Source organism: Coregonus clupeaformis, chromosome 17, assembly GCF_020615455.1.
Source record: "Coregonus clupeaformis isolate EN_2021a chromosome 17, ASM2061545v1, whole genome shotgun sequence".
In the NCBI taxonomy this organism is placed as follows: domain Eukaryota; kingdom Metazoa; phylum Chordata; class Actinopteri; order Salmoniformes; family Salmonidae; genus Coregonus; species Coregonus clupeaformis.
Genome location: NC_059208.1, coordinates 21,303,745 through 21,323,607, shown reverse-complemented (window position 1 = coordinate 21,323,607; position 19,863 = coordinate 21,303,745). Strand labels below are relative to the sequence as shown.

At 46.3% G+C, this 19,863-nt stretch overlaps 1 protein-coding gene across 1 annotated transcript in view; it reads right to left on the bottom strand.

The window, feature by feature from the left end:
• Nucleotides 1–19,863, bottom strand: part of LOC121586073 (collagen alpha-1(XIV) chain-like) — a 235,092-nt gene that overhangs the window by 153,995 nt on the left and 61,234 nt on the right. Inside the window, exons 6-10 of the mRNA XM_041902529.2 lie at nucleotides 7,327–7,482; nucleotides 6,283–6,402; nucleotides 4,796–4,960; nucleotides 2,715–2,876; nucleotides 1,917–2,077 (exon numbers count right to left, since the gene is read on the bottom strand). Of these exons, the coding sequence (XP_041758463.2) occupies nucleotides 1,917–2,077; nucleotides 2,715–2,876; nucleotides 4,796–4,960; nucleotides 6,283–6,402; nucleotides 7,327–7,482 (764 nt within the window). The remainder of the gene's footprint in view (nucleotides 1–1,916; nucleotides 2,078–2,714; nucleotides 2,877–4,795; nucleotides 4,961–6,282; nucleotides 6,403–7,326; nucleotides 7,483–19,863) is intronic.

Below are 19,863 nucleotides of genomic sequence, written 5' to 3'. Positions count from 1 at the left end.
GGAGTCAATACATCCAGTAAAGTAGTCCTGAACATCTGGAGTCAATACATCCAGTAAAGTAGTCCTGAACATCTGGAGTCAATACATCCAGTAAAGTAGTCCTGTACATCTGGAGTCAATACATTCAGTAATGTAGTCCTGAACATCTGGAGTCAATATATCCAGTAAAGTAGTCCTGTACATCTGGAGTCAATACATTCAGTAATGTAGTCCTGAACATCTGGAGTCAATACATCCAGTAAAGTAGTCCTGTACATCTGGAGTCAATACATCCAGTAAAGTAGTCCTGTACATTTGGAGTCAATACATTCAGTAATGTAGTCCTGAACATCTGGAGTCAATATATCCAGTAAAGTAGTCCTGTACATCTGGAGTCAATACATTCAGTAATGTAGTCCTGAACATCTGGAGTCAATACATCCAGTAAAGTAGTCCTGTACATCTGGAGTCAATACATCCAGTAAAGTAGTCCTGTACATCTGGAGTCAATACATTCAGTAATGTAGTCCTGAACATCTGGTGTCAATACATCCAGTAAAGTAGTCCTGAACATCTGGAGTCAATATATCCAGTAAAGTAGTCCTGTACATCTGGAGTCAATACATTCAGTAATGTAGTCCTGTACATCTGGAGTCAATACATCCAGTAAAGTAGTCCTGTATGTGTTCAGGAAACTACATCTAACTCCCCTGGCAATACTGCCATACGTCTCTATAGTCCAGCCTCTCTGATCAGCACACATCTAGGCTGTGTCCTAAATGGCACCCTATTCCCTATGTAGTGCACTACTTTTGACAGGGCCCACAGGGCACCATTTGGGACACCGCCCTAAACAGCTGGAGTACTGGATGGATACAGGGGATGAGGGACACAGGAACGCAGATAGAGGCCAGGGGTGTGACCCCGAAATTACAGTGCAAGTGTCGCGTGTGCACTCCGTTGTCTTTCCCAGTGAGTGTTTCAACTATGACTGGAGTACAGGATGGATTCAGGCGAGGGATGCAGGAGGACAGAAGACAGGGCAAGGGGAATGACTGACATTTCACTGCAGTATCAGGTGTGCATTCAGTCATTTATTGTCTTGTGTCTCACTGAATTTACAGTGGGTGTGTTTTAACCAGGGTTGGAACCGGTTCAGGGAACAGAACTGAAAAACTGGAAAATAACGACATTTTTCAAGGAACAGAAACGGAACCAGGAACGAAAGTGATCCATACTGTTCCAGAACAGAACCGTTATTTTAAAAGCATGGGAACCGGTTAATAACGTTATTTAACGTTCCAGGCATTTTTTCTAGTCCCACAAAAGGATGCAACAAAGCGCCTATGCAAAGCCCTCACTCTGTCAATGCTAGTTAAGGATACTATAGGCCTAGTTATCACGTTTCACGTTGGATTTATTAACTACAAAACGACAAGACGTGTTTTTAATTCTGGTGCCACTCTGCACACACAAGCTTGTTAGCTCAAAGGACATTCAAAGTTCCTCCATAGAAGCCGCTCCTCCTAGGTATAATTATGTGGACCTAATTCAGATAATGCATGTCATAACAAGATGCCGAGCGCTTCAAGCCTCCTCCTCAACCCTCTCTTTATCTCTCCCCACCCGCAAAATTTCCGTTGCATCTTGCGCAACTAGCTTGCCTGCTCTATCCGCAATGATTGGTGAAGATATTTAATGAGCTAAATGTAAAAAGCTGTTGATTTCACAGGTTAAAAAAGGAACCGAAAGGAATGATATAAACTGGTAAATTTTTTTGGTTCGAACCGGTTCAGAACTTTATTTTGCTAGTCGGAAAAAAACGATTGGAAAAATGATTTAGGTTACGACCCCTGGTTTCAACTGCAGCAGATGGACATAAAAAAACGGATACGCGACTATTGGGTGGGAGAGCAAGATGGTGTGTGAGTGTATACCTCTTCAGGCCGTCCTCCCTGGGTAGCAGGGTAGTACACCACACGGTACTTCTCTACACTGCCGGGGGCGTGACTCCAGGACACCCTGAAACTCCTGGCTGTCACCTCTGATATCACTAGGTCCTGAGGAGCTCCCTGTGTCTCCTGTTCTGCAGACTCTCCTGGAGAAACATACATTCAGATAGTCCAGGATAGCATCATATAAGGTGAAAGACTGTTCAGTATACTGTACTGTAAGGACATGTTGATGTCACTCGGTCCCGAGGAGCTACCTGTGTCTCCTTACCTGCCGTCTCTCCTGGAGATACATTATAACGGACGGTTAGAGAATGTATGGTCTGGAAGGTTTGTACAGTACACTCTGGTGCTATCTAGGGTTCTTCAGCTGTCCCCATAGGATAACCCTGTGAATAACTCTTTTTGGTTCCAGCTAGAACCCTTTTGGCTCCAGGTAGAACCCTTTTGGGTTCCATGTAGAACTCATTCCATAGAGGGTTATACATGGAACCCAAAAGGGTATTCCTATGGGGACAGCCGAAGATCCCTTTTGGAACCTGTTTATTCAGTATGCACTACATATGGACAGCATTATGATGATTCAAATGCATGCTGATTAAGTATGAAGTGTATTAAACAGACAGGAGTTATTTCAGCTCAGATTTCTAGTGACTACCTGAGGCCTGCTCAATATTAAAGACTGTGCACTATGTCTAAGTGCATGAGACAGTACTGTAAAGGTAGACAGTAGTATGATGACTGACGTGTCAACAGCTTTGCTCTCTGATTTGATTTGTTCACCTTTGATCTCCTTGTCCTGCTCCTCTACCCGTTCACAGACTATCTTGGTAAGTCCCTCTATTATAGAGCTCATGATGCTGAAGTCTGCCACGTTGTACACATGAGTGTTGTCAGGCTCAGAAGCTATGGCCCTCAGCTCATTCTCATCAGCATTCTTCACACCTGCACACAGGGAGAGAGAGCACTAAAATCAAGATTAAGATTAAGATCAGGATTAAGATTTAAATTAAGATTAAGATCAAGATTAGGATTAAGATCAAGATCTATCCATTTCCTTTTGTTGCCCTTAACATAACACAAAGGGCAGAAGTATATCCAAATGTGTCACATTGTCAGCCCATGTCAGCCTTTGCCTCTAAAACAACATACATGGCACACTAACTGTGTCCTACCGACAGCATCAAGTCTCACAGTATTCAGACCCCTTGACTCTTTCCACATTTTGTTACGTTACAGCCTTATTCTAAAATGGATTAAATAAATAAAAAAATCTCAGCAATCTATACACAATACCCCATAATGACAAAGCGAAAACAGGTTTTTATAAATTTTTGCAAATGTATATAATTTTTTTAAAATTATTATTATTATTATTTATTTTATTTTTTAATTTTTTTTAAACGTATTTACATAAGTATTCAGACCCTTTGCTATGAGACTAGAAATTGAGCTCAGGTGCATCCTGTTTCCATTGATCATCCTTGAGATGTTTCTACAACTTGATTGGAGTCCACCTGTGGTAAATTAAATTGATTGGACATGATTTGGAAAGGCACACACCTGTCTATATATAAAGGTCCCACAGTTGACAGTGCATGTCAGAGCAAAAACCCAAGCCATGAGGTCGAAGGAATTGTCAGTAGAGCTCCGAGACAAGATTGTGTCGAGGCACAGATCTGGGGAAGGGTACCAAAACATTTCTGCAGCATTGAAGGTCCCCAAGAACACAGTGGCCTCCATCATTCTTAAATGGAAGAAGTTTGGAACCATCAAGACTCTTCCTAGAGCTGGCCGCCCGGCCAAACTGAGCAATCAGTGGAGAAGGGCCTTGGTCAGGGAGGTGACCAAGAACCTGATGGTCACTCTGACAGAGCTCTAGAGTTCCTCTGTGAAGATGGGAGAACCTTCCAGAAGGACAACGATCTCTGCAGCGCTCCACCAATCAGACGGAAGCCACTCCTCAGTAAAAGGCACATGACAGCCTGCTTGGAGTTTGCCAAAAGGCACCTTAAGATTCTCAGACCATGAGAAACAAGATTATTTGGTCTGATGAAACCAAGATTGAACTCTTTGGCCTGAATGCCAAGCGTCACGTCTGGAGGAAACCTGGCACCATCCCTACGGTGAAGCATGGTGGTGGCAGCATCATGCTGTGGGATGTTTTCCAGCGGCAGGGACAAGTCAGCATCGAGGCAAAGATGAACGGAGCAAAGTACAGAGAGATCCTTGATGAAAACCTGCTCCACAGCGCTCAGGACCTCAGACTGGGGAGAAGGTTCACCTTCCAAAAGGACAACGACCCTAAGCACACAGCCAAGACAACACAGGAGCGGCTTCAGGACAAGTCTCTGAATGTCCTTGAGTGGCCCAGCCAGAGCCCAGACTTGAACCCAATCGAACATCTCTGGAGAGCCCTGAAAATAGCTGTGCAGTAACGCTCCCCATCCAACCTGACAGAGCTTGAGAGGATCTGCAGAGAAGAATGGGAGAAACTCCCCAAATACAGGTGTGCCAAGATTGTAGCGTCATACCCAAGAAGACTTGGGGCTGTAATCGCTGCCAAAAGTGCTTTAACAAAGACTGAGTAAAGGGTCTGAATACTTATGTAAATGTCATATTTCCGTTTTTAATAAATGTTCAAAAATGTTTAAAAACGTGTTTTTGCTTTGTCATTATGCGGTATTGTGTGTAGATTGTTGAGGGGGAAAAAACTAATTAATAAATTTTAGTATAAGGCTGTAACGTAACAAAATGTGGAAAAAGTCAAGGGGTCTAAATACTTTCCGAATGCACTGTGGTTCACCTAAAGACACCATCATGTGTTCATACTACAGTAAGGACAACAAGGCCCTGCGTCCTACCGACGGCGAAGAGTTCGACGCCAGCGTCCCTCAGGCTCTGGGCGGGGGGGATCACATCATCCTGGGACTTCCCATCTGTGATCAGGATACCAACTTTGGGTACGCCACTCCTGGAGCCCGACTCGGGCTTGAAGCTGTTCTCCAGGATATAGGTCAGGGCCAGGCCTACAGAGATACACAGATATACACAGATACACTGAGTGGACAAAACATGCTATTTCCATGACATAGACTGACCAGGTGAATCTAGGTGAACGCTACGATCCCTTATTGATGTCACTTGTTAAATCCACTTAAATCAGTGTAGATGAAGGGGAGGCGACGGGTTAAAGAAGGATTTCCAATTATTTTAAAGCTTTGAGACAATTGAGACATGGATTGTGTGTGTGCCATTCAGAGGGTGAATGGGCAAGACAAACTATTAAAGTGCCTTTGAATGGGGTATGGTAGTAGGTTCCAGGCACACCGGTTTGAGTGTGTCAAGAACTGCAACGCTGCTGGGTTTTTCACACGCAACAGTTTCCTGTGTGTATCAAGAATGGTCCACCACCCAAAGGAAATCCAGCCAACTTGAACACAACTGTGGGAAGCATTGGAGTCAACATGGGCCAGCATCACTGTGGAACGCTTCGACACTTTGTAGAGTCCATGCCCCAACGAATTGAGGCTGTTCTGAGGGCAAAAAGGGGATGCAACTCAATATTAGGAAGGTGTTCCTAATGTTTTGTACACTTAGTGTACCCAGATACACAAAGATATACAGAGTTAAACAGTTAATTACACAGCTACACAGATTCACAGCTACACAGATACACAGATTCACAGATTTACAGATACACAGTTACACAGATACACAAATACACAGATACACATATAGACAGATACACAGATACACAGATACACAGTTACACAGATACACAGATAGACAGATACACAGATACACAGTTACACAGATACACAGTTACACAGATACACAGATACACAGCTACACAGATTGACAGATACACAGATACACAGTTACACAGATACACAGATACACAGATACACAGCTACACAGATACACACAGTTCACTGATGATGGCTCCACTGGTTGATACCTCGAAAAGTCACATAGCCTCCTCATTGACTCTTGTTACCCTTAATTAACCACTTTACATTCACGCAAAAATCTATAAACAGATTTCAGTACATCTGTGTAGATTTTGTATTAAGCATTGCTTAACATCCCCCTATAAACAGATTTCAGTACATCTGTGTAGATTTTGTATTAAGCATTGCTTAACATCCCCCTATAAACAGATTTCAGTACATCTGTGTAGATTTTGTATTAAGCATTGCTTAACATCCCCCTATAAACAGATTTCAGTACATCTGTGTAGATTTTGTATTAAGCATTGCTTAACATCCCCCTCTGGGCTAAATGTATTTTGACCTTTCCATAGCTGTCATTAGGGATGAAGTCAGAGGGAGCTGCTGGTGTAGCGTACCTGTCAGTGTGTTGCCTCCCTTGTAGGGCAGGTTCTTCACAGCATCCAGTACTGCATCTTTAGTGCTGAAGGCATTCAGATGCCACTCTATCCTGGGGTCCCCACTGTACTGGGCCAGACCTGGGAGGGAACACAGTAGAATAGAATAGAATAACATATATTTCATTTTAGGATAAGGCTGTGACAGTACAGTACAGTAAAGCTATTGAACCCTGTGACAGTACAGTACAGTAAAGCTATTGAACCCTGTGACAGTACAGTACAGTAAAGCTATTGAACCCTGTGACAGTACAGTACAGTAAAGCTATTGAACCCTGTGACAGTACAGTACAGTAAAGCTATTGAACCCTGTGACAGTACAGTACAGTAAGGCTATTGAACTCTGTGACAGTACAGTACAGTAAAGCTATTGAACCCTGTGACAGTACAGTACAGTAAAGCTATTGAACCCTGTGACAGTACAGTACAGTAAAGCTATTGAACCCTGTGACAGTACAGTACAGTAAAGCTATTGAACCCTGTGACAGTACAGTACAGTAAAGCTATTGAACCCTGTGACAATACAGTACAGTAAAGCTATTGAACCCTGTGACAGTACAGTACAGTAAAGCTATTGAACCATGTGACAGTACAGTACAGTAAAGCTATTGAACCCTGTGACAGTACAGTACAGTAAAGCTATTGAACCCTGTGATAGTACAGTACAGTAAAGCTATTGAACCCTGTGACAATACAGTACAGTAAAGCTATTGAACCCTGTGACAGTACAGTACAGTAAGGCTAATATCAGACAGTGATGCTACTGCTTACCTATCCTGGTTAATAATAGACAGTGTTGCTACTGCTTACCTATCCTGGTTAATAATAGACAGTGATGCTACTGCTTACCTATCCTGGTTAATAATAGACAGTGATGCTACTGCTTACCTACCCTGGTTAATAACAGACAGTGTTGCTACTGCTTACCTATCCTGGTCAATAACAGACAGTGATGCTACTGTTTACCTATCCTGGTTAATAATAGACAGTGATGCTACTGCTTACCTATCCTGGTCTCGTCGATCCCGACGCTGAAAGCGTTGACCAGGTTCTCCAGGAACATGCGGACCAAGCGGAAGTTGATCCTGCCGATGCTCCAGGATCCATCCACCAGGATCACTATGTCAGCTATGGCCTGAGTTGTACAGACAAACGGATCCACTGGAAAGAGGGTAAGACAGGAGAACATGGATCACTATGTCAGCTATGGCCTGAGTCGTACAGACAAACAGATCCACTGCAGGACAACCAGACAGCAGGAGAACATTACATCAGAATACAGTATGTCAACAATGTAGATAAGTACAGGAAACAGTCAACGTGAATATCATGAATGACAACGTGAATATCATGACAAAATAAATGCAAAATGTACTTCAAAATATGGGAAAGAAACAACCATTTCCAGATGATATTTTTCAAGGTAAGCCTTTATTGGCTTTATTGGTCCTCTGTAGCTCAGCTGGTAGAGCACGGCGCCTGTAACGCCAAGGTAGTGGGTTCGATCCCCGGGACCACCCATACACAAAAATGTATGCACGCATGACTGTAAGTCGCTTTGGATAAAAGCGTCTGCTAAATGGCTTATTATTATTATTATTATTATTGAACATGCACACTTCAGAACAGTGAGACAGAAATCACATCACACAGCAGATGCATAATGTAAAAGACAGAGACATTAACCAGTCTGTTTGTAACACTAATGCTGTTGCTGTATCATCCCAGATAAGTGGGACATCACTTCTCTTTGAGAACCAAGAACCAGAAAACTTTGTAGAAGAGCCTCTACCACGGTGGGATGCTGTCCAGACCAGACATATCTCAGCTTAGAGTATGTGGGAAAATGACTTCTCTAGAAGCCAGCTCTGGGAGAGATAAGAGCTTTAGTTGTTAAACACAAACATACACACACATGCATGCAGGCACGCACAAAGCACACACACAAACACTCCAACACACACTCCAACACACACTCCAAACACACACACACACTCCAACACACACACACACACATCCACAAACTATCAAACACACACACACACACTCCAACACACTGGGTTAATGGAAGGATTTCACAGCAGTCAGTAAATCAGGTTTAGGGAGGACTACAACTGCAGTCTAGAGGACTACTCCATCGCCTCTCTCAAGTCATTCCTTTATTTGACATAATTTAAGATCTGTTGTCTTTTGTCATGGAAGGCATTTGTACTTCCACTAGATATTGCTTCTTCAAGTAGCTGTGGAACAACCTTCCTCTAGATACTGCTTCTTCAAATGGCTGAGGAACAACCTTCCTCTAGATACTGCTTCTTCAAGTAGCTGTGGAACAACCTTCCTCTAGATACTGCCAGAAAACCTTGTGAGTTATGTATTGGGCAGGGGAGGAATGGCAGGCAGATGTTATGCATTAGGCTGGGGAGGAATGGCAGGCAGATGTAATGCATTGGGCTGGGGAGGAATGGCAGGCAGATGTAATGCATTGGGCTGGGGAGGAATGGCAGGCAGATGTTATGCATTAGGCTGGGGAGGAATGGCAGGCAGATGTAATGTTATTACAGGGGGAGTCAGAGGGAGTCAAGACCTCTATTAGACAGACCCATCACAATGTTATTACAGGGGGAGTCAGAGACAGTCAGAGGAGTCGAGACCTCTCTATGTTCCTCCCCACAGTCCTCTCTATGTTCCTCCTCCCCACATTCCTCTCTATGTTCCTCCTCCCCACAGTCCTCTCTATGTTCCTCCTCCCCACAGTCCTCTCTATGTTCCTCCCCTCCACAGTCCTCTCTATGTTCCTCCCCACAGTCCTCTCTATGTTCCTCCCCACAGTTCTCTCTATGTTCCTCCCCTCCAAAGCCCTCTCTATGTTTCTCCTCCCCACAGTCCTCTTTATGTTCCTCCTCCCCATAGTTCTATCTATGTTCCTCCCCACAGTCCTCTCTATGTTCCTCCCCACAGTCCTCTCTATGTTCCTCCCCACAGTCCTCTCTATGTTCCTCCCCTCCAAAGCCCTCTCTATGTTTCTCCTCCCCACAGTCCTCTTTATGTTCCTCCTCCCCATAGTCCTATCTATGTTCCTCCCCACAGTCCTCTCTATGTTCCTCCCCACAGTCCTCTCTATGTTCCTCCCCTCCACAGCCCTCTCTGACACTGGGAATGAAGCAGAAACTCTCCAGAAATGTTGATGTATTGTATTTTAATGTAGTGTAATGTATTGTATCGTATTGTAATGTATTGTATTGTAATGTAATGTACTGTAATGTATTGTATTGTATTGTATTGTAATGTATTGTATTGTATTGTATTGTATTGTATTGTATTGTAATGTAATGTATTGTAATGTCTTGTAATGTATTGTAATGTATTGTATTGCAATGTATTGCATTGCAATGTATTGCATTGTATTGTAATGTATTGTATTGAAATGTATTGTAATGTATTGTATTGTATTGTATTGTATTGTATTGTATTGTATTGTATTGTAATGTATTGTCTTGTAATGTATTGTATTGTATTGTATTGTATTGTATTGTATTGTATTGTATTGTAATGTATTGTCTTGTAATGTATTGTAATGTATTATATTGTACTGAAATGTATTGTATTGTATTAGAATGTATTGTAATGTATTATATTGTACTGAAATGTATTGTAATGTATTGTATTGTATTGTATTGTAATGTATTGTATTGTAATGTATTGTATTGTCATGTATTGTCATGTATTGTAATGTAATGTTGTCACGATCGTCGAAGGAGGAGGACCAAGGTGCAGCGTGAAATGCAAACATACTTTATTATCAATAGTGATAACACGCTAAACAAAACAACAAACGATAACGTGACGTCCTAGGTATAACACAACCAACACGGAACAAGATCCCACAACTACTGTGGGAAAACAGCCTGTCTAAATGTGGTTCCCAATCAGAGACAACCAGCAACAGCTGACACTCGTTGCCTCTGATTGAGAACCACTCTGGCCAACATAGAAATAGAACAACTAGATAATTAACATAGAACACAAAACACATAGAATCTACACACCCTGGCTCAACATATAGAGTCCCCAGAACCAGGGTGTGACAAATGTACTGTAATGTATTGTTATGTATTGTAATGTATTGTAATGTAATGTAATGTAATGTATTGTATTGTAATGTAATGTATTGTATTGTATTGTATTGTAATGTGATGTAATGTAGTGTAATGTATTGCAATGTATTGTATTGTAATGTATTGTCATGTATTGTATTGTAATGTATTGTAATGTATTGTAATGTATTGTATTGTATTGTATTGTATTGTAATGTATAGTAATGTAGTGTAATGTATTGCAATGTATTGCAATGTATTGTATTGTAATGTATTGTCATGTATTGTATTGTAATGTATTGTAATGTATTGTAATGTATTGTATTGTATTGTAATGTATTGTAATGTATAGTAATGTAGTGTAATGTAGTGCAATGTAGTGTATTGTATTGTATTGTATTGTAATGTATTGCAATGTATTGCAATGTATTGTATTGTAATGTAATCATACTGGGCCCCACGTAGCTCAGTTGGTAGAGCATGGCGCTTGCAACGGCAGGGTTGTGGGTTTGATTCCCACGGGGGGCCAGTATGAAAAAATTAAATAATGTATGCACTCTGGATAAGAGCGTCTGCTAAATGTATTGTAATATATTGTATTCTAATGTAGTGTATTGTATTTTATTGTATTGTAATGTATTGCAATGTATTGTTATGTATTGTATTGTAATGTAATGTAATGTATTGTAATGTATTGTATTGTAATGTATTGCAATGTATTGCAATGTATTGTTATGTATTGTATTGTAATGTAATGTATTGTCATGTATTGTATTGTAATGTATTCAATTGTAATGTATTGTATTGTAATGTATTCAATTGTAATGTATTGTATTGTAATGTATTGTATTGTAATGTATTGTAATGCATTGTAATGTAGCGTAATGTATTGTAATGTATTCAATTGTATTGTAATGTATTGTATTGTAATGTAATGTAATGTATTCTAATATAATGTAATGTATTGAACTGTATTGTAATGTATTGTATAGTAATGTTATGTAATGTATTGTAATGTAATGTAATGTAATGTAATGTATTGTAATGTAATGTAATGTAATGTAATGTAATGTGTTGTAATGTATTGTATTGTAATGTTATGTAATGTATTGTAATGTAATGTATTGTAATGTATTGTATTGGTTAAGTGCAGACAGTGGTAGTGGTGCTGTATTACCTCCCAGCAGTGAAGTGATAGAAGTGATAGATGTTCTGTGAAGTTCAAACACCTTCCAGACATCAAACAATCAACACTGGAGGAATTGTAAAATAAGTACATTAAAATAATGGAGTTTTGTCATTTGTAAGAGGAATTAATTATCTAAAGATGAATATCTTGATGTTCATCCTTTGAGGATTACCTTGCTGGCTCGGGTTTGTTTCAATTTGCCTTTGATTCTCTGAACAATCAATTTAGAGGAGAGGCGAGGAGAGGCGAGGAGAGGAGAGGAGAGGCGAGGAGAGGAGAGGAGAGGAGAGGGAGGGGAGGGAGGGGAGGGAGGGGAGGAGAGGAGAGGAGAGGAGAGGGGAGGAGAGGGGAGGAGAGGAGGGAGGAGGAGAGGGAGGGAGTGGAGGGGAGGGGAGGGGAGTGGAGGGGAGGGGAGGGGAGGGGAGGGGAGGGGAGGGGAGGGGAGGAGAGGAGGGTTGTTATGGGAGCTTCTTCTTTTATTTACTTCAGCAGAACAAACACCACCCCCCACTGTGTTGAGAGTTGTCTGTCGTCTCTGCCTGCCTCCCTCCCTCCATTCATCTATCCCTCCCTCCCTCCCTCCCTCCACCTCTTCCTACAGTCACCACAACAAAGGAACCCCCCAGGTTAAAGTAAAACCCTCTAGAGGACATTGAGTAGTGAGTAAAGACCTGTAGGGGACAAACTAAACTAAACACGTGGTTGTCACGAGTCACGAGTGTCAGGGCCGTGTAGAATTGGTGTGGTGCGGAATCAGGTGCAGAAGCAGAAATTAGTCCAACAGTCTTTACTGAAGAAATACGAGGCAATAATCCAAAACAGCCAAAACGCACACAGGCGTAAAACACAAGCGCGCAAATAAACAAGCGCACCAAAACTCCTCTCAACCGAGAAGTACAAATATAAGGTAAAGGCGTACCAAACACAGGTACGAAAAACGACACCTCACACGAAACAATTACACACAACACTACACTAACAACAAGGAAACTAAATAGGGTGCTTGATTAGACATAACACAAGACAGGTGTGGCTAACAGACAAAACTAATCAAACAGAAAACATAGAGCGGTGGCAGCTAGTACTCCGGAGACGACGACCGGCGAAACCTGCCCGAACAAGGAGGAGGAGCTGCCTCGGCCGAAACCGTGACAGTACCCCCCCCTTGACGCGCGGCTCCAGCCGTGCGCCGACTCCGGCCTCGGGGACGCCCAGGAGGGCGCGGCGCCGGGCGCGTAGGATGACCACGATGGAATTCGGTCATCAGGGACGGATCCAGAATATCCCTCCTCGGCACCCAGCACCGCTCCTCCGGACCGTACCCCTCCCACTCCACGAGATATTGGAGACCCCCCATCCGGCGTCTGGAATCCAGGATGGTCCGAACAGTGTACGCCGGAGCCCCCTCGATCTCCAACGGGGCGGAGGAGTCTCCTCAATCTCGAAGTCCTGGAGTGGACCAGCTACCACCGGCCTGAGGAGAGACACATGGAATGAGGGGTTAATATTCTTGTAATCAATAGGTAGTTCTAACCTGTAACACACCTCATTCAATCTCCTCAGGACTTTAAAAGGCCCCACAAACCGCCGACCCAGCTTCCGGCAGGGCAGGCGGAGGGGTAGGTTCCTGGTTGAGAGCCAGACTCGATCTCCAGGTGCGTACACTGGCCCCTCACTGCGGCGTAGGTCGGCGCTCGTCTTTTGTCGACGTATGGCCCGCTGCAGATGGACGTGAGCAGCGTTCCACGTCTCCTCCGAGCGCCTTACCCACTCATCCACAGCGGGGGCCTCGATCTGGCTCTCATGCCACGGTGCCAGAACCGGCTGGTACCCTAATACACACTGAAAAGGGGTTAGTTGGGTGGAGGAGTGGCGGAGAGAGTTCTGTGCCATCTCGGCCCAGGGCACAAATCTCGCCCACTCCTCCGGCCGGCCCTGACAATATGACCTCAGAAACCTACCCACATCCTGGTTGACTCTTTCGACCTGCCCATTGCTTTCCGGGTGGTAACCCGAGGTAGAGCTCACCGAGACCCCCAAACGTTCCATAAATGCTCTCCAGACTCTGGAGGTAAACTGGGGGCCTCGATCGGACACTATATCCTCGGGTACCCCGTAATGCCGGAAGACGTGAGTAAATAGAGCCTCAGCGGTCTGTAGGGCAGTAGGAAGACCCGGCATGGGAAGGAGACGACAGGCCTTAGAGAACCGATCCACAACGACCAGGATGGTGGTATTCCCCTGAGAGGAGGGAAGATCGGTAACAAAATCCACCGATAGATGGGACCAGGGTCGCTGTGGAACGGGCAGGGGCTGTAATTTACCCCTGGGCAAATGTCTGGGTGCCTTACACTGGGCACATATTGAGCAGGAGGAGACATAAACCCTCACATCCCTGGCTAATGTTGGCCACCAGTACTTCATACTAAGGCAGTGCACCGTCCGGCCAATACCCGGATGTCCAGAGGAGGGCGACGTGTGAGCCCAATAAATCAATCGATCCCGGACCTCGAGCGGGACGTCACGTCCGACCCACCGGACACTGTGGAGGACTAGGGTCGGCACGCACGCCCGCTCGATCTCCGCATCGACTTCCCACACCACCGGTGCCACCAGACACGACTCCGGTAGTATGGGAATGGACTCCACGCACCTCTCCTCCGCGTCATACCGGCGGGACAGAGCATCTGCCTTCCCGTTCTGGGACCCAGGGATGTAAGTGATCTTAAACACAAACCGGGCGAGAAACATAGTCCATCGAGCCTGGCGAGGATTTAGTCTCCTCGCTGCCCGAATATATTCCAGGTTACGGTGATCGGTCAGAATAAGGAAAGGGCGCTGAGCCCCCTCAAGCCAATGCCTCCACACCTTTAGGGCCTGAACTACGGCTAACAGCTCCCTGTCCCCTACGTCATAATTCCGCTCCGCCGGACTGAGCTTCTTAGAATAAAAAGCACAGGGGCGGAGCTTAGGTGGTGTACCCGAGCGTTGAGATAGAACGGCCCCAATACCGGCCTCGGACGCGTCTACCTCCACTTGAAACGGTAAAGTGGGATCCGGGTGCGCCAACACCGGAGCCGAGGTAAACAGGTCCTTCAGTCTCCCAAAAGCCCTGTCCGCCTCAGCCGACCACTGCAAGCGCACCGGACCCCCCTTCAGAAGAGACGTAATGGGAGCTGCCACCTGTCCAAAACCCCGGATAAACCTCCGGTAGTAATTCGCAAAACCCAAAAACCGCTGCACCTCTTTAACCGTCGTTGGGGTTTGCCAATTACGCACGGCGGACACTCGGTCCACCTCCATTCTCACCCCTGACGCAGACAACTGGTAACCCAAAAAGGAAACTGACTCCTGGAAGAACAGGCATTTCTCAGCCTTGACATACAGGTCATGCTCCAACAGTCTCCTCAATACCCTGCGCACCAGGGCTACATGCTCGGCCCGAGTAGGGCTGTACACCAGAATATCATCGATGTACACCACCACTCCCTGCGCCTGCATGTCCCGGAAAATTTCATCTACAAACGATTGGAAGACTGATGGAGCATTCATTAACCCATATGGCATGACGAGATACTCGTAATGGCCGGAGGTAGTACTAAATGCTGTCTTCCACTCATCGCCCTCCCTAATGCGCACCAAATTATATGCGCTCCTGAGGTCCAATTTTGTGAAGAACCGTGCCCCGTGCAAGGACTCCGTCATAGTCCCAATCAGCGGAAGTGGATAACTGTATTTAACAGTCACCTGATTGAGACTGCGGTAGTCAATACACGGACGCAGACCTCCATCCTTCTTCTTCACAAAAAAGAAGCTCGAGGACGCGGGAGACGTAGAGGTCCGTATGTATCCCTGTCTCAGAGACTCGGCAATGTAAGTTTCCATTGCCCTTTTCTCCTCCTGTGACAAAGGATACACATGGCTCCGCGGAAGCGCGGCTCCTGTCTGGAGGTCTATCGCACAATCCCCCTGTCTATGAGGTGGCAATCGTGCCGCTCGGGTTTTACTAAACACGAGTGCCAAATCCTCATACTCAGGAGGAATGTGCAGTGCGGACATCTGGTTCGGACTCTCCACCGAGGTCGCCCCTATGGAAACACCCAGACATAACCCCTCACACTGAGCAGACCACCCTTTAAGAGCCTTCTCTCGCCACGAAATAGTAGGATCATGGGTAGTCAACCAGGGAAGCCCCAGTACCACCGGATACGCAGGAGAGTCAATCAGATAGAGTTGAATCATCTCCTCATGACCCCCCTGCGTCATCATCCTAAGTGGCGCTGTGAGCTCCCCAATCCACCCAGATCCTAACGGACGACTATCTAAGGCATGTACGGGGAATGGCTTATCGACTGGAAGAAGGGGAATCCCTAACTTAACACAGAATTTACGATCTATAAAATTCCCAGCTGCGCCTGAATCGACTAGCGCCTTATGCTGGGAACGAGGTGCAACCTGTGGAAAACAAACAGGTAATGTAAAGTGGACGACAGAAAGCTCTGGGTAAGTAGGGCGCCTACTCACCTGGGAGACCTCCCCACTGTATGGCCTGCCATCTCCCTCCTCAGGGAACCCTCCCCAGCACCTCGCCGCGGTGTGTCCTCCGCGGCCACACTTGGTGCAGGAGACTGCTCCCCTCGGGTTCCTTCCTCTCTTGGGTCTAGCGCCGGCCCCTCCGAGCTCCATTGGACTCGGCTCGGAGGTGCCGGAGGGTGGAATGGGAGGCCCCCATCTGGGACGCCCGCGGGTCGTGAGTAGGTTGTCCAGGCGGATAGCTATGTCCACAAGCTGGTCAAAAGTTAACGTAGTGTCCCTACACGCTAACTCCCTGCGGACGTCCTCTCGAAGGCTACACCTAAAATGGTCTATGAGGGCCCTCTCATTCCACCCCGCGTCAGCCGCTAGAGTCCGGAACTCCAGTGCGAATTCTTGAGCGCTCCTCATCCCCTGTCGGAGGTGGAATAGACGTTCCCCCGCCGCTCTTCCCTCTGGTGGATGGTCAAAGACCGCACGAAAGCGGCGGGAGAACTCCGCATAGGTGACTGTGGCGGAGTCTATTCCCCTCCATTCGGCGTTGGCCCACTCCAACGCCTTGCCGGTGAGACAGGAGATGAGGGCGGAAACGCTCTCGTATCCCGAGGGCGCCGGGTGTATAGTGGCCAGGTAGAGCGCCACTTGCAAAAGGAAACCCTGACACCCGGCAGCGGAGCCGTCGTACGCCCTCGGGAGCGAGAGCCGAATCCCACTGGGTTCCGGTGGATGAGTAGGCAGGTTCGGTGGTGGTGATGGATCGACCGGTGGAGCTGTAGGAACACCGCTGATCTCCCAGCGCCGAAGAGTGTCCATGACGCCCTCCAACGCGTGCCCGATCCGGTTGATGCGATGTTCCTGTCCCAGGATACGGTCCTCCATGCTGTCGACTTGTGCTCCTGCTGATTCCATCGAAGTGGTGTGTAATTCTGTCAGGGCCGTGTAGAATTGGTGTGGTGCGGAATCAGGTGCAGAAGCAGAAATTAGTCCAACAGTCTTTACTGAAGAAATACGAGGCAATAATCCAAAACAGCCAAAACGCACACAGGCGTAAAACACAAGCGCGCAAATAAACAAGCGCACCAAAACTCCTCTCAACCGAGAAGTACAAATATAAGGTAAAGGCGTACCAAACACAGGTACGAAAAACGACACCTCACACGAAACAATTACACACAACACTACACTAACAACAAGGAAACTAAATAGGGTGCTTGATTAGACATAACACAAGACAGGTGTGGCTAACAGACAAAACTAATCAAACAGAAAACATAGAGCGGTGGCAGCTAGTACTCCGGAGACGACGACCGGCGAAACCTGCCCGAACAAGGAGGAGGAGCTGCCTCGGCCGAAACCGTGACAACGAGTCACGAGTCACAGGTCACGTTCTCCATGACACAGCAGAATCCCAATTTCAAAGCTGAGGGATGGGAGACTCCTAAATGTCCTAATTTCAGGGATCCTGGATAAAAGCCACTTAAGTTTAGTCAGAAGTTTACCCTTGGTTTTCTGCCCCGGATGGCTGGCTGGCTCTCAATTGAAAGCCTCAGTGTGTTTGGACGCTGTTTGAGCAGTACATGAACGAGTAGAGCAGCTGATGGCTTCAGTTTAACACTGCTCCTATTAGCATGGCCCAGCCTACACATCAAACACAGCAGACTGGGCCAGGCAGGGCCAGACTGACAGACAAGAGTCCTCAATGGGACACATTCCATCTGGTCGGGGAAACAGAGGATTAGTGGCCAAGACTGCTGCTGAGAGACGTCAAGGTGAATGTTTAGTCAAAGGCTCTGTGGCTCTGTGGCTGACCTACTGGCAAGAGGAGAGCTTACTAACTACAGGCCCCCGTTACTAACTACAGGCCCCCGTTACTAACTACAGGCCCCCGTTACTAACTACAGGCCCCCGTTACTAACTACAGGCCCCCGTTACTAACTACAGGCACCCGTTACTGACTACAGGCACCCATTACTAACTACAATTAGTCCCCATATTACAGTAATAACAACAGCCTATAAAGTAATTATCAAGCCATTACAGAACATTCGTGAACCCTTCATAAAAGGTTATTTGATGTAAAGTTTAACCAAATCAGAGTGGTGGGGCTGAGCTAGTCATTAGAGTGGTGGGGCTGAGCTAGTCATTAGAGTGGTGGGGCTGAGCTAGTCATTAGAGTGGTGGGGCTGAGCTAGTCATTAGAGTGGTGGGACTGAGCTAGTTATTAGAGTGGTGGGGCTGAGCTAGTCATTAGAGTGGTGGGGCTGAGCTAGTCATTAGAGTGGTGGGGCTGAGCTAGTCATTAGAGTGGTGGGGCTGAGCTAGTCATTAGAGTGGTGGGGCTGAGCTAGTCATTAGAGTGGTGGGGCTGAGCTAGTCATTAGAGTGGTGGGGCTGAGCTAGTCATTAGAGTGGTGGGGCTGAGCTAGTCATTAGAGTGGTGGGGTACCTCCCGAGTGGCGCAGTGGTCTAAGGCACTGCATCGCAGTGCTAGCTGTGCCACTAGAGATCCTGGTTCGAATCCAGGCTCTGCTGTAGCCGGATGCAACCGGGAGACCAATGGGGCGGCGCACAATTGGCCCAGCGTCGTCCAGGGTAGGGGAGGGAATGGCCGGCAGGGAGGTAGCTTAGTTGGTAGAGCATGGCGTTTACAACGCCAGGGTTGTGGGTTCGATTCCCACGGGGGGCCAGTATGAAAATAAAAAAGAATAATGTATGCACTAACTGTAAGTCGCTCTGGATAAGAGCGTCTAATAAATGACATAAATGTAAATGTTGAGCTAGTCATCAGAGTGGTGGGGCTGAGCTAGTCATTAGAGTGGTGGGGTTGAGCTAGTCATTAGAGTGGTGGGGCTGAGCTAGTCATCAGAGTGGTGGGAATGAGCTAGTCATTAGAGTGGTGGGGCTGAGTTAGTCATTCGAGTGGTGGGGCTGAGCTAGTCATTCGAGTGGTGGGGCTGAGCTAGTCATTAGAGTGGTGGGGCTGAGCTAGTCATTAGAGTGGTGGGCTGAACGAGTCATTAGAGTGGTGGGGCTGAACGAGTCATTAGAGTGGTGGGGGCTGAGCTAGTCATTAGAGTGGTGGGGCTGAGCTAGTCATTAGAGTGGTGGGGCTGAGCTAGTCATTAGAGTGGTGGGGCTGAGCTAGTCATTAGAGTGGTGGGGCTGAGCTAGTCATTAGAGTGGTGGGGCTGAGGTAGTCATTAGAGTGGTGGGGCTGAGCTAGTCATTAGAGTGGTGGGGATGAGCTAGTCATTAGAGTGGTGGGGATGAGCTAGTCATTAGAGTGGTGGGGCTGAGCTAGTCATTAGAGTGGTGGGGCTGAGCTATTCATTAGAGTGGTGGGGCTGAGCTAGTCATTAGAGTGGTGGGGTTGAGCTAGTCATCAGAGTGGTGGGGCTGAGCTAGTCATTAGAGTGGTGGGGTTGAGCTAGTCATTAGAGTGGTGGGGCTGAACTAATCATTAGAGTGGTGGGACTGAGGTAGTCATTAGAGTGGTGGGGCTGAGCTAGTCATTAGAGTGGTGGGGATGAGCTAGTCATTAGAGTGGTGGGGCTGAGCTAGTCATTAGAGTGGTGGGGCTGAGCTAGTCATTAGAGTGGTGGGGCTGAGCTATTCATTAGAGTGGTGGGGCTGAACGAGTCATTAGAGTGGTGGGGCTGAGCTAGTCATTAGAGTGGTGGGGCTGAGCTAGTCATTAGAGTGGTGGGGCTGTAGTCATTAGAGTGA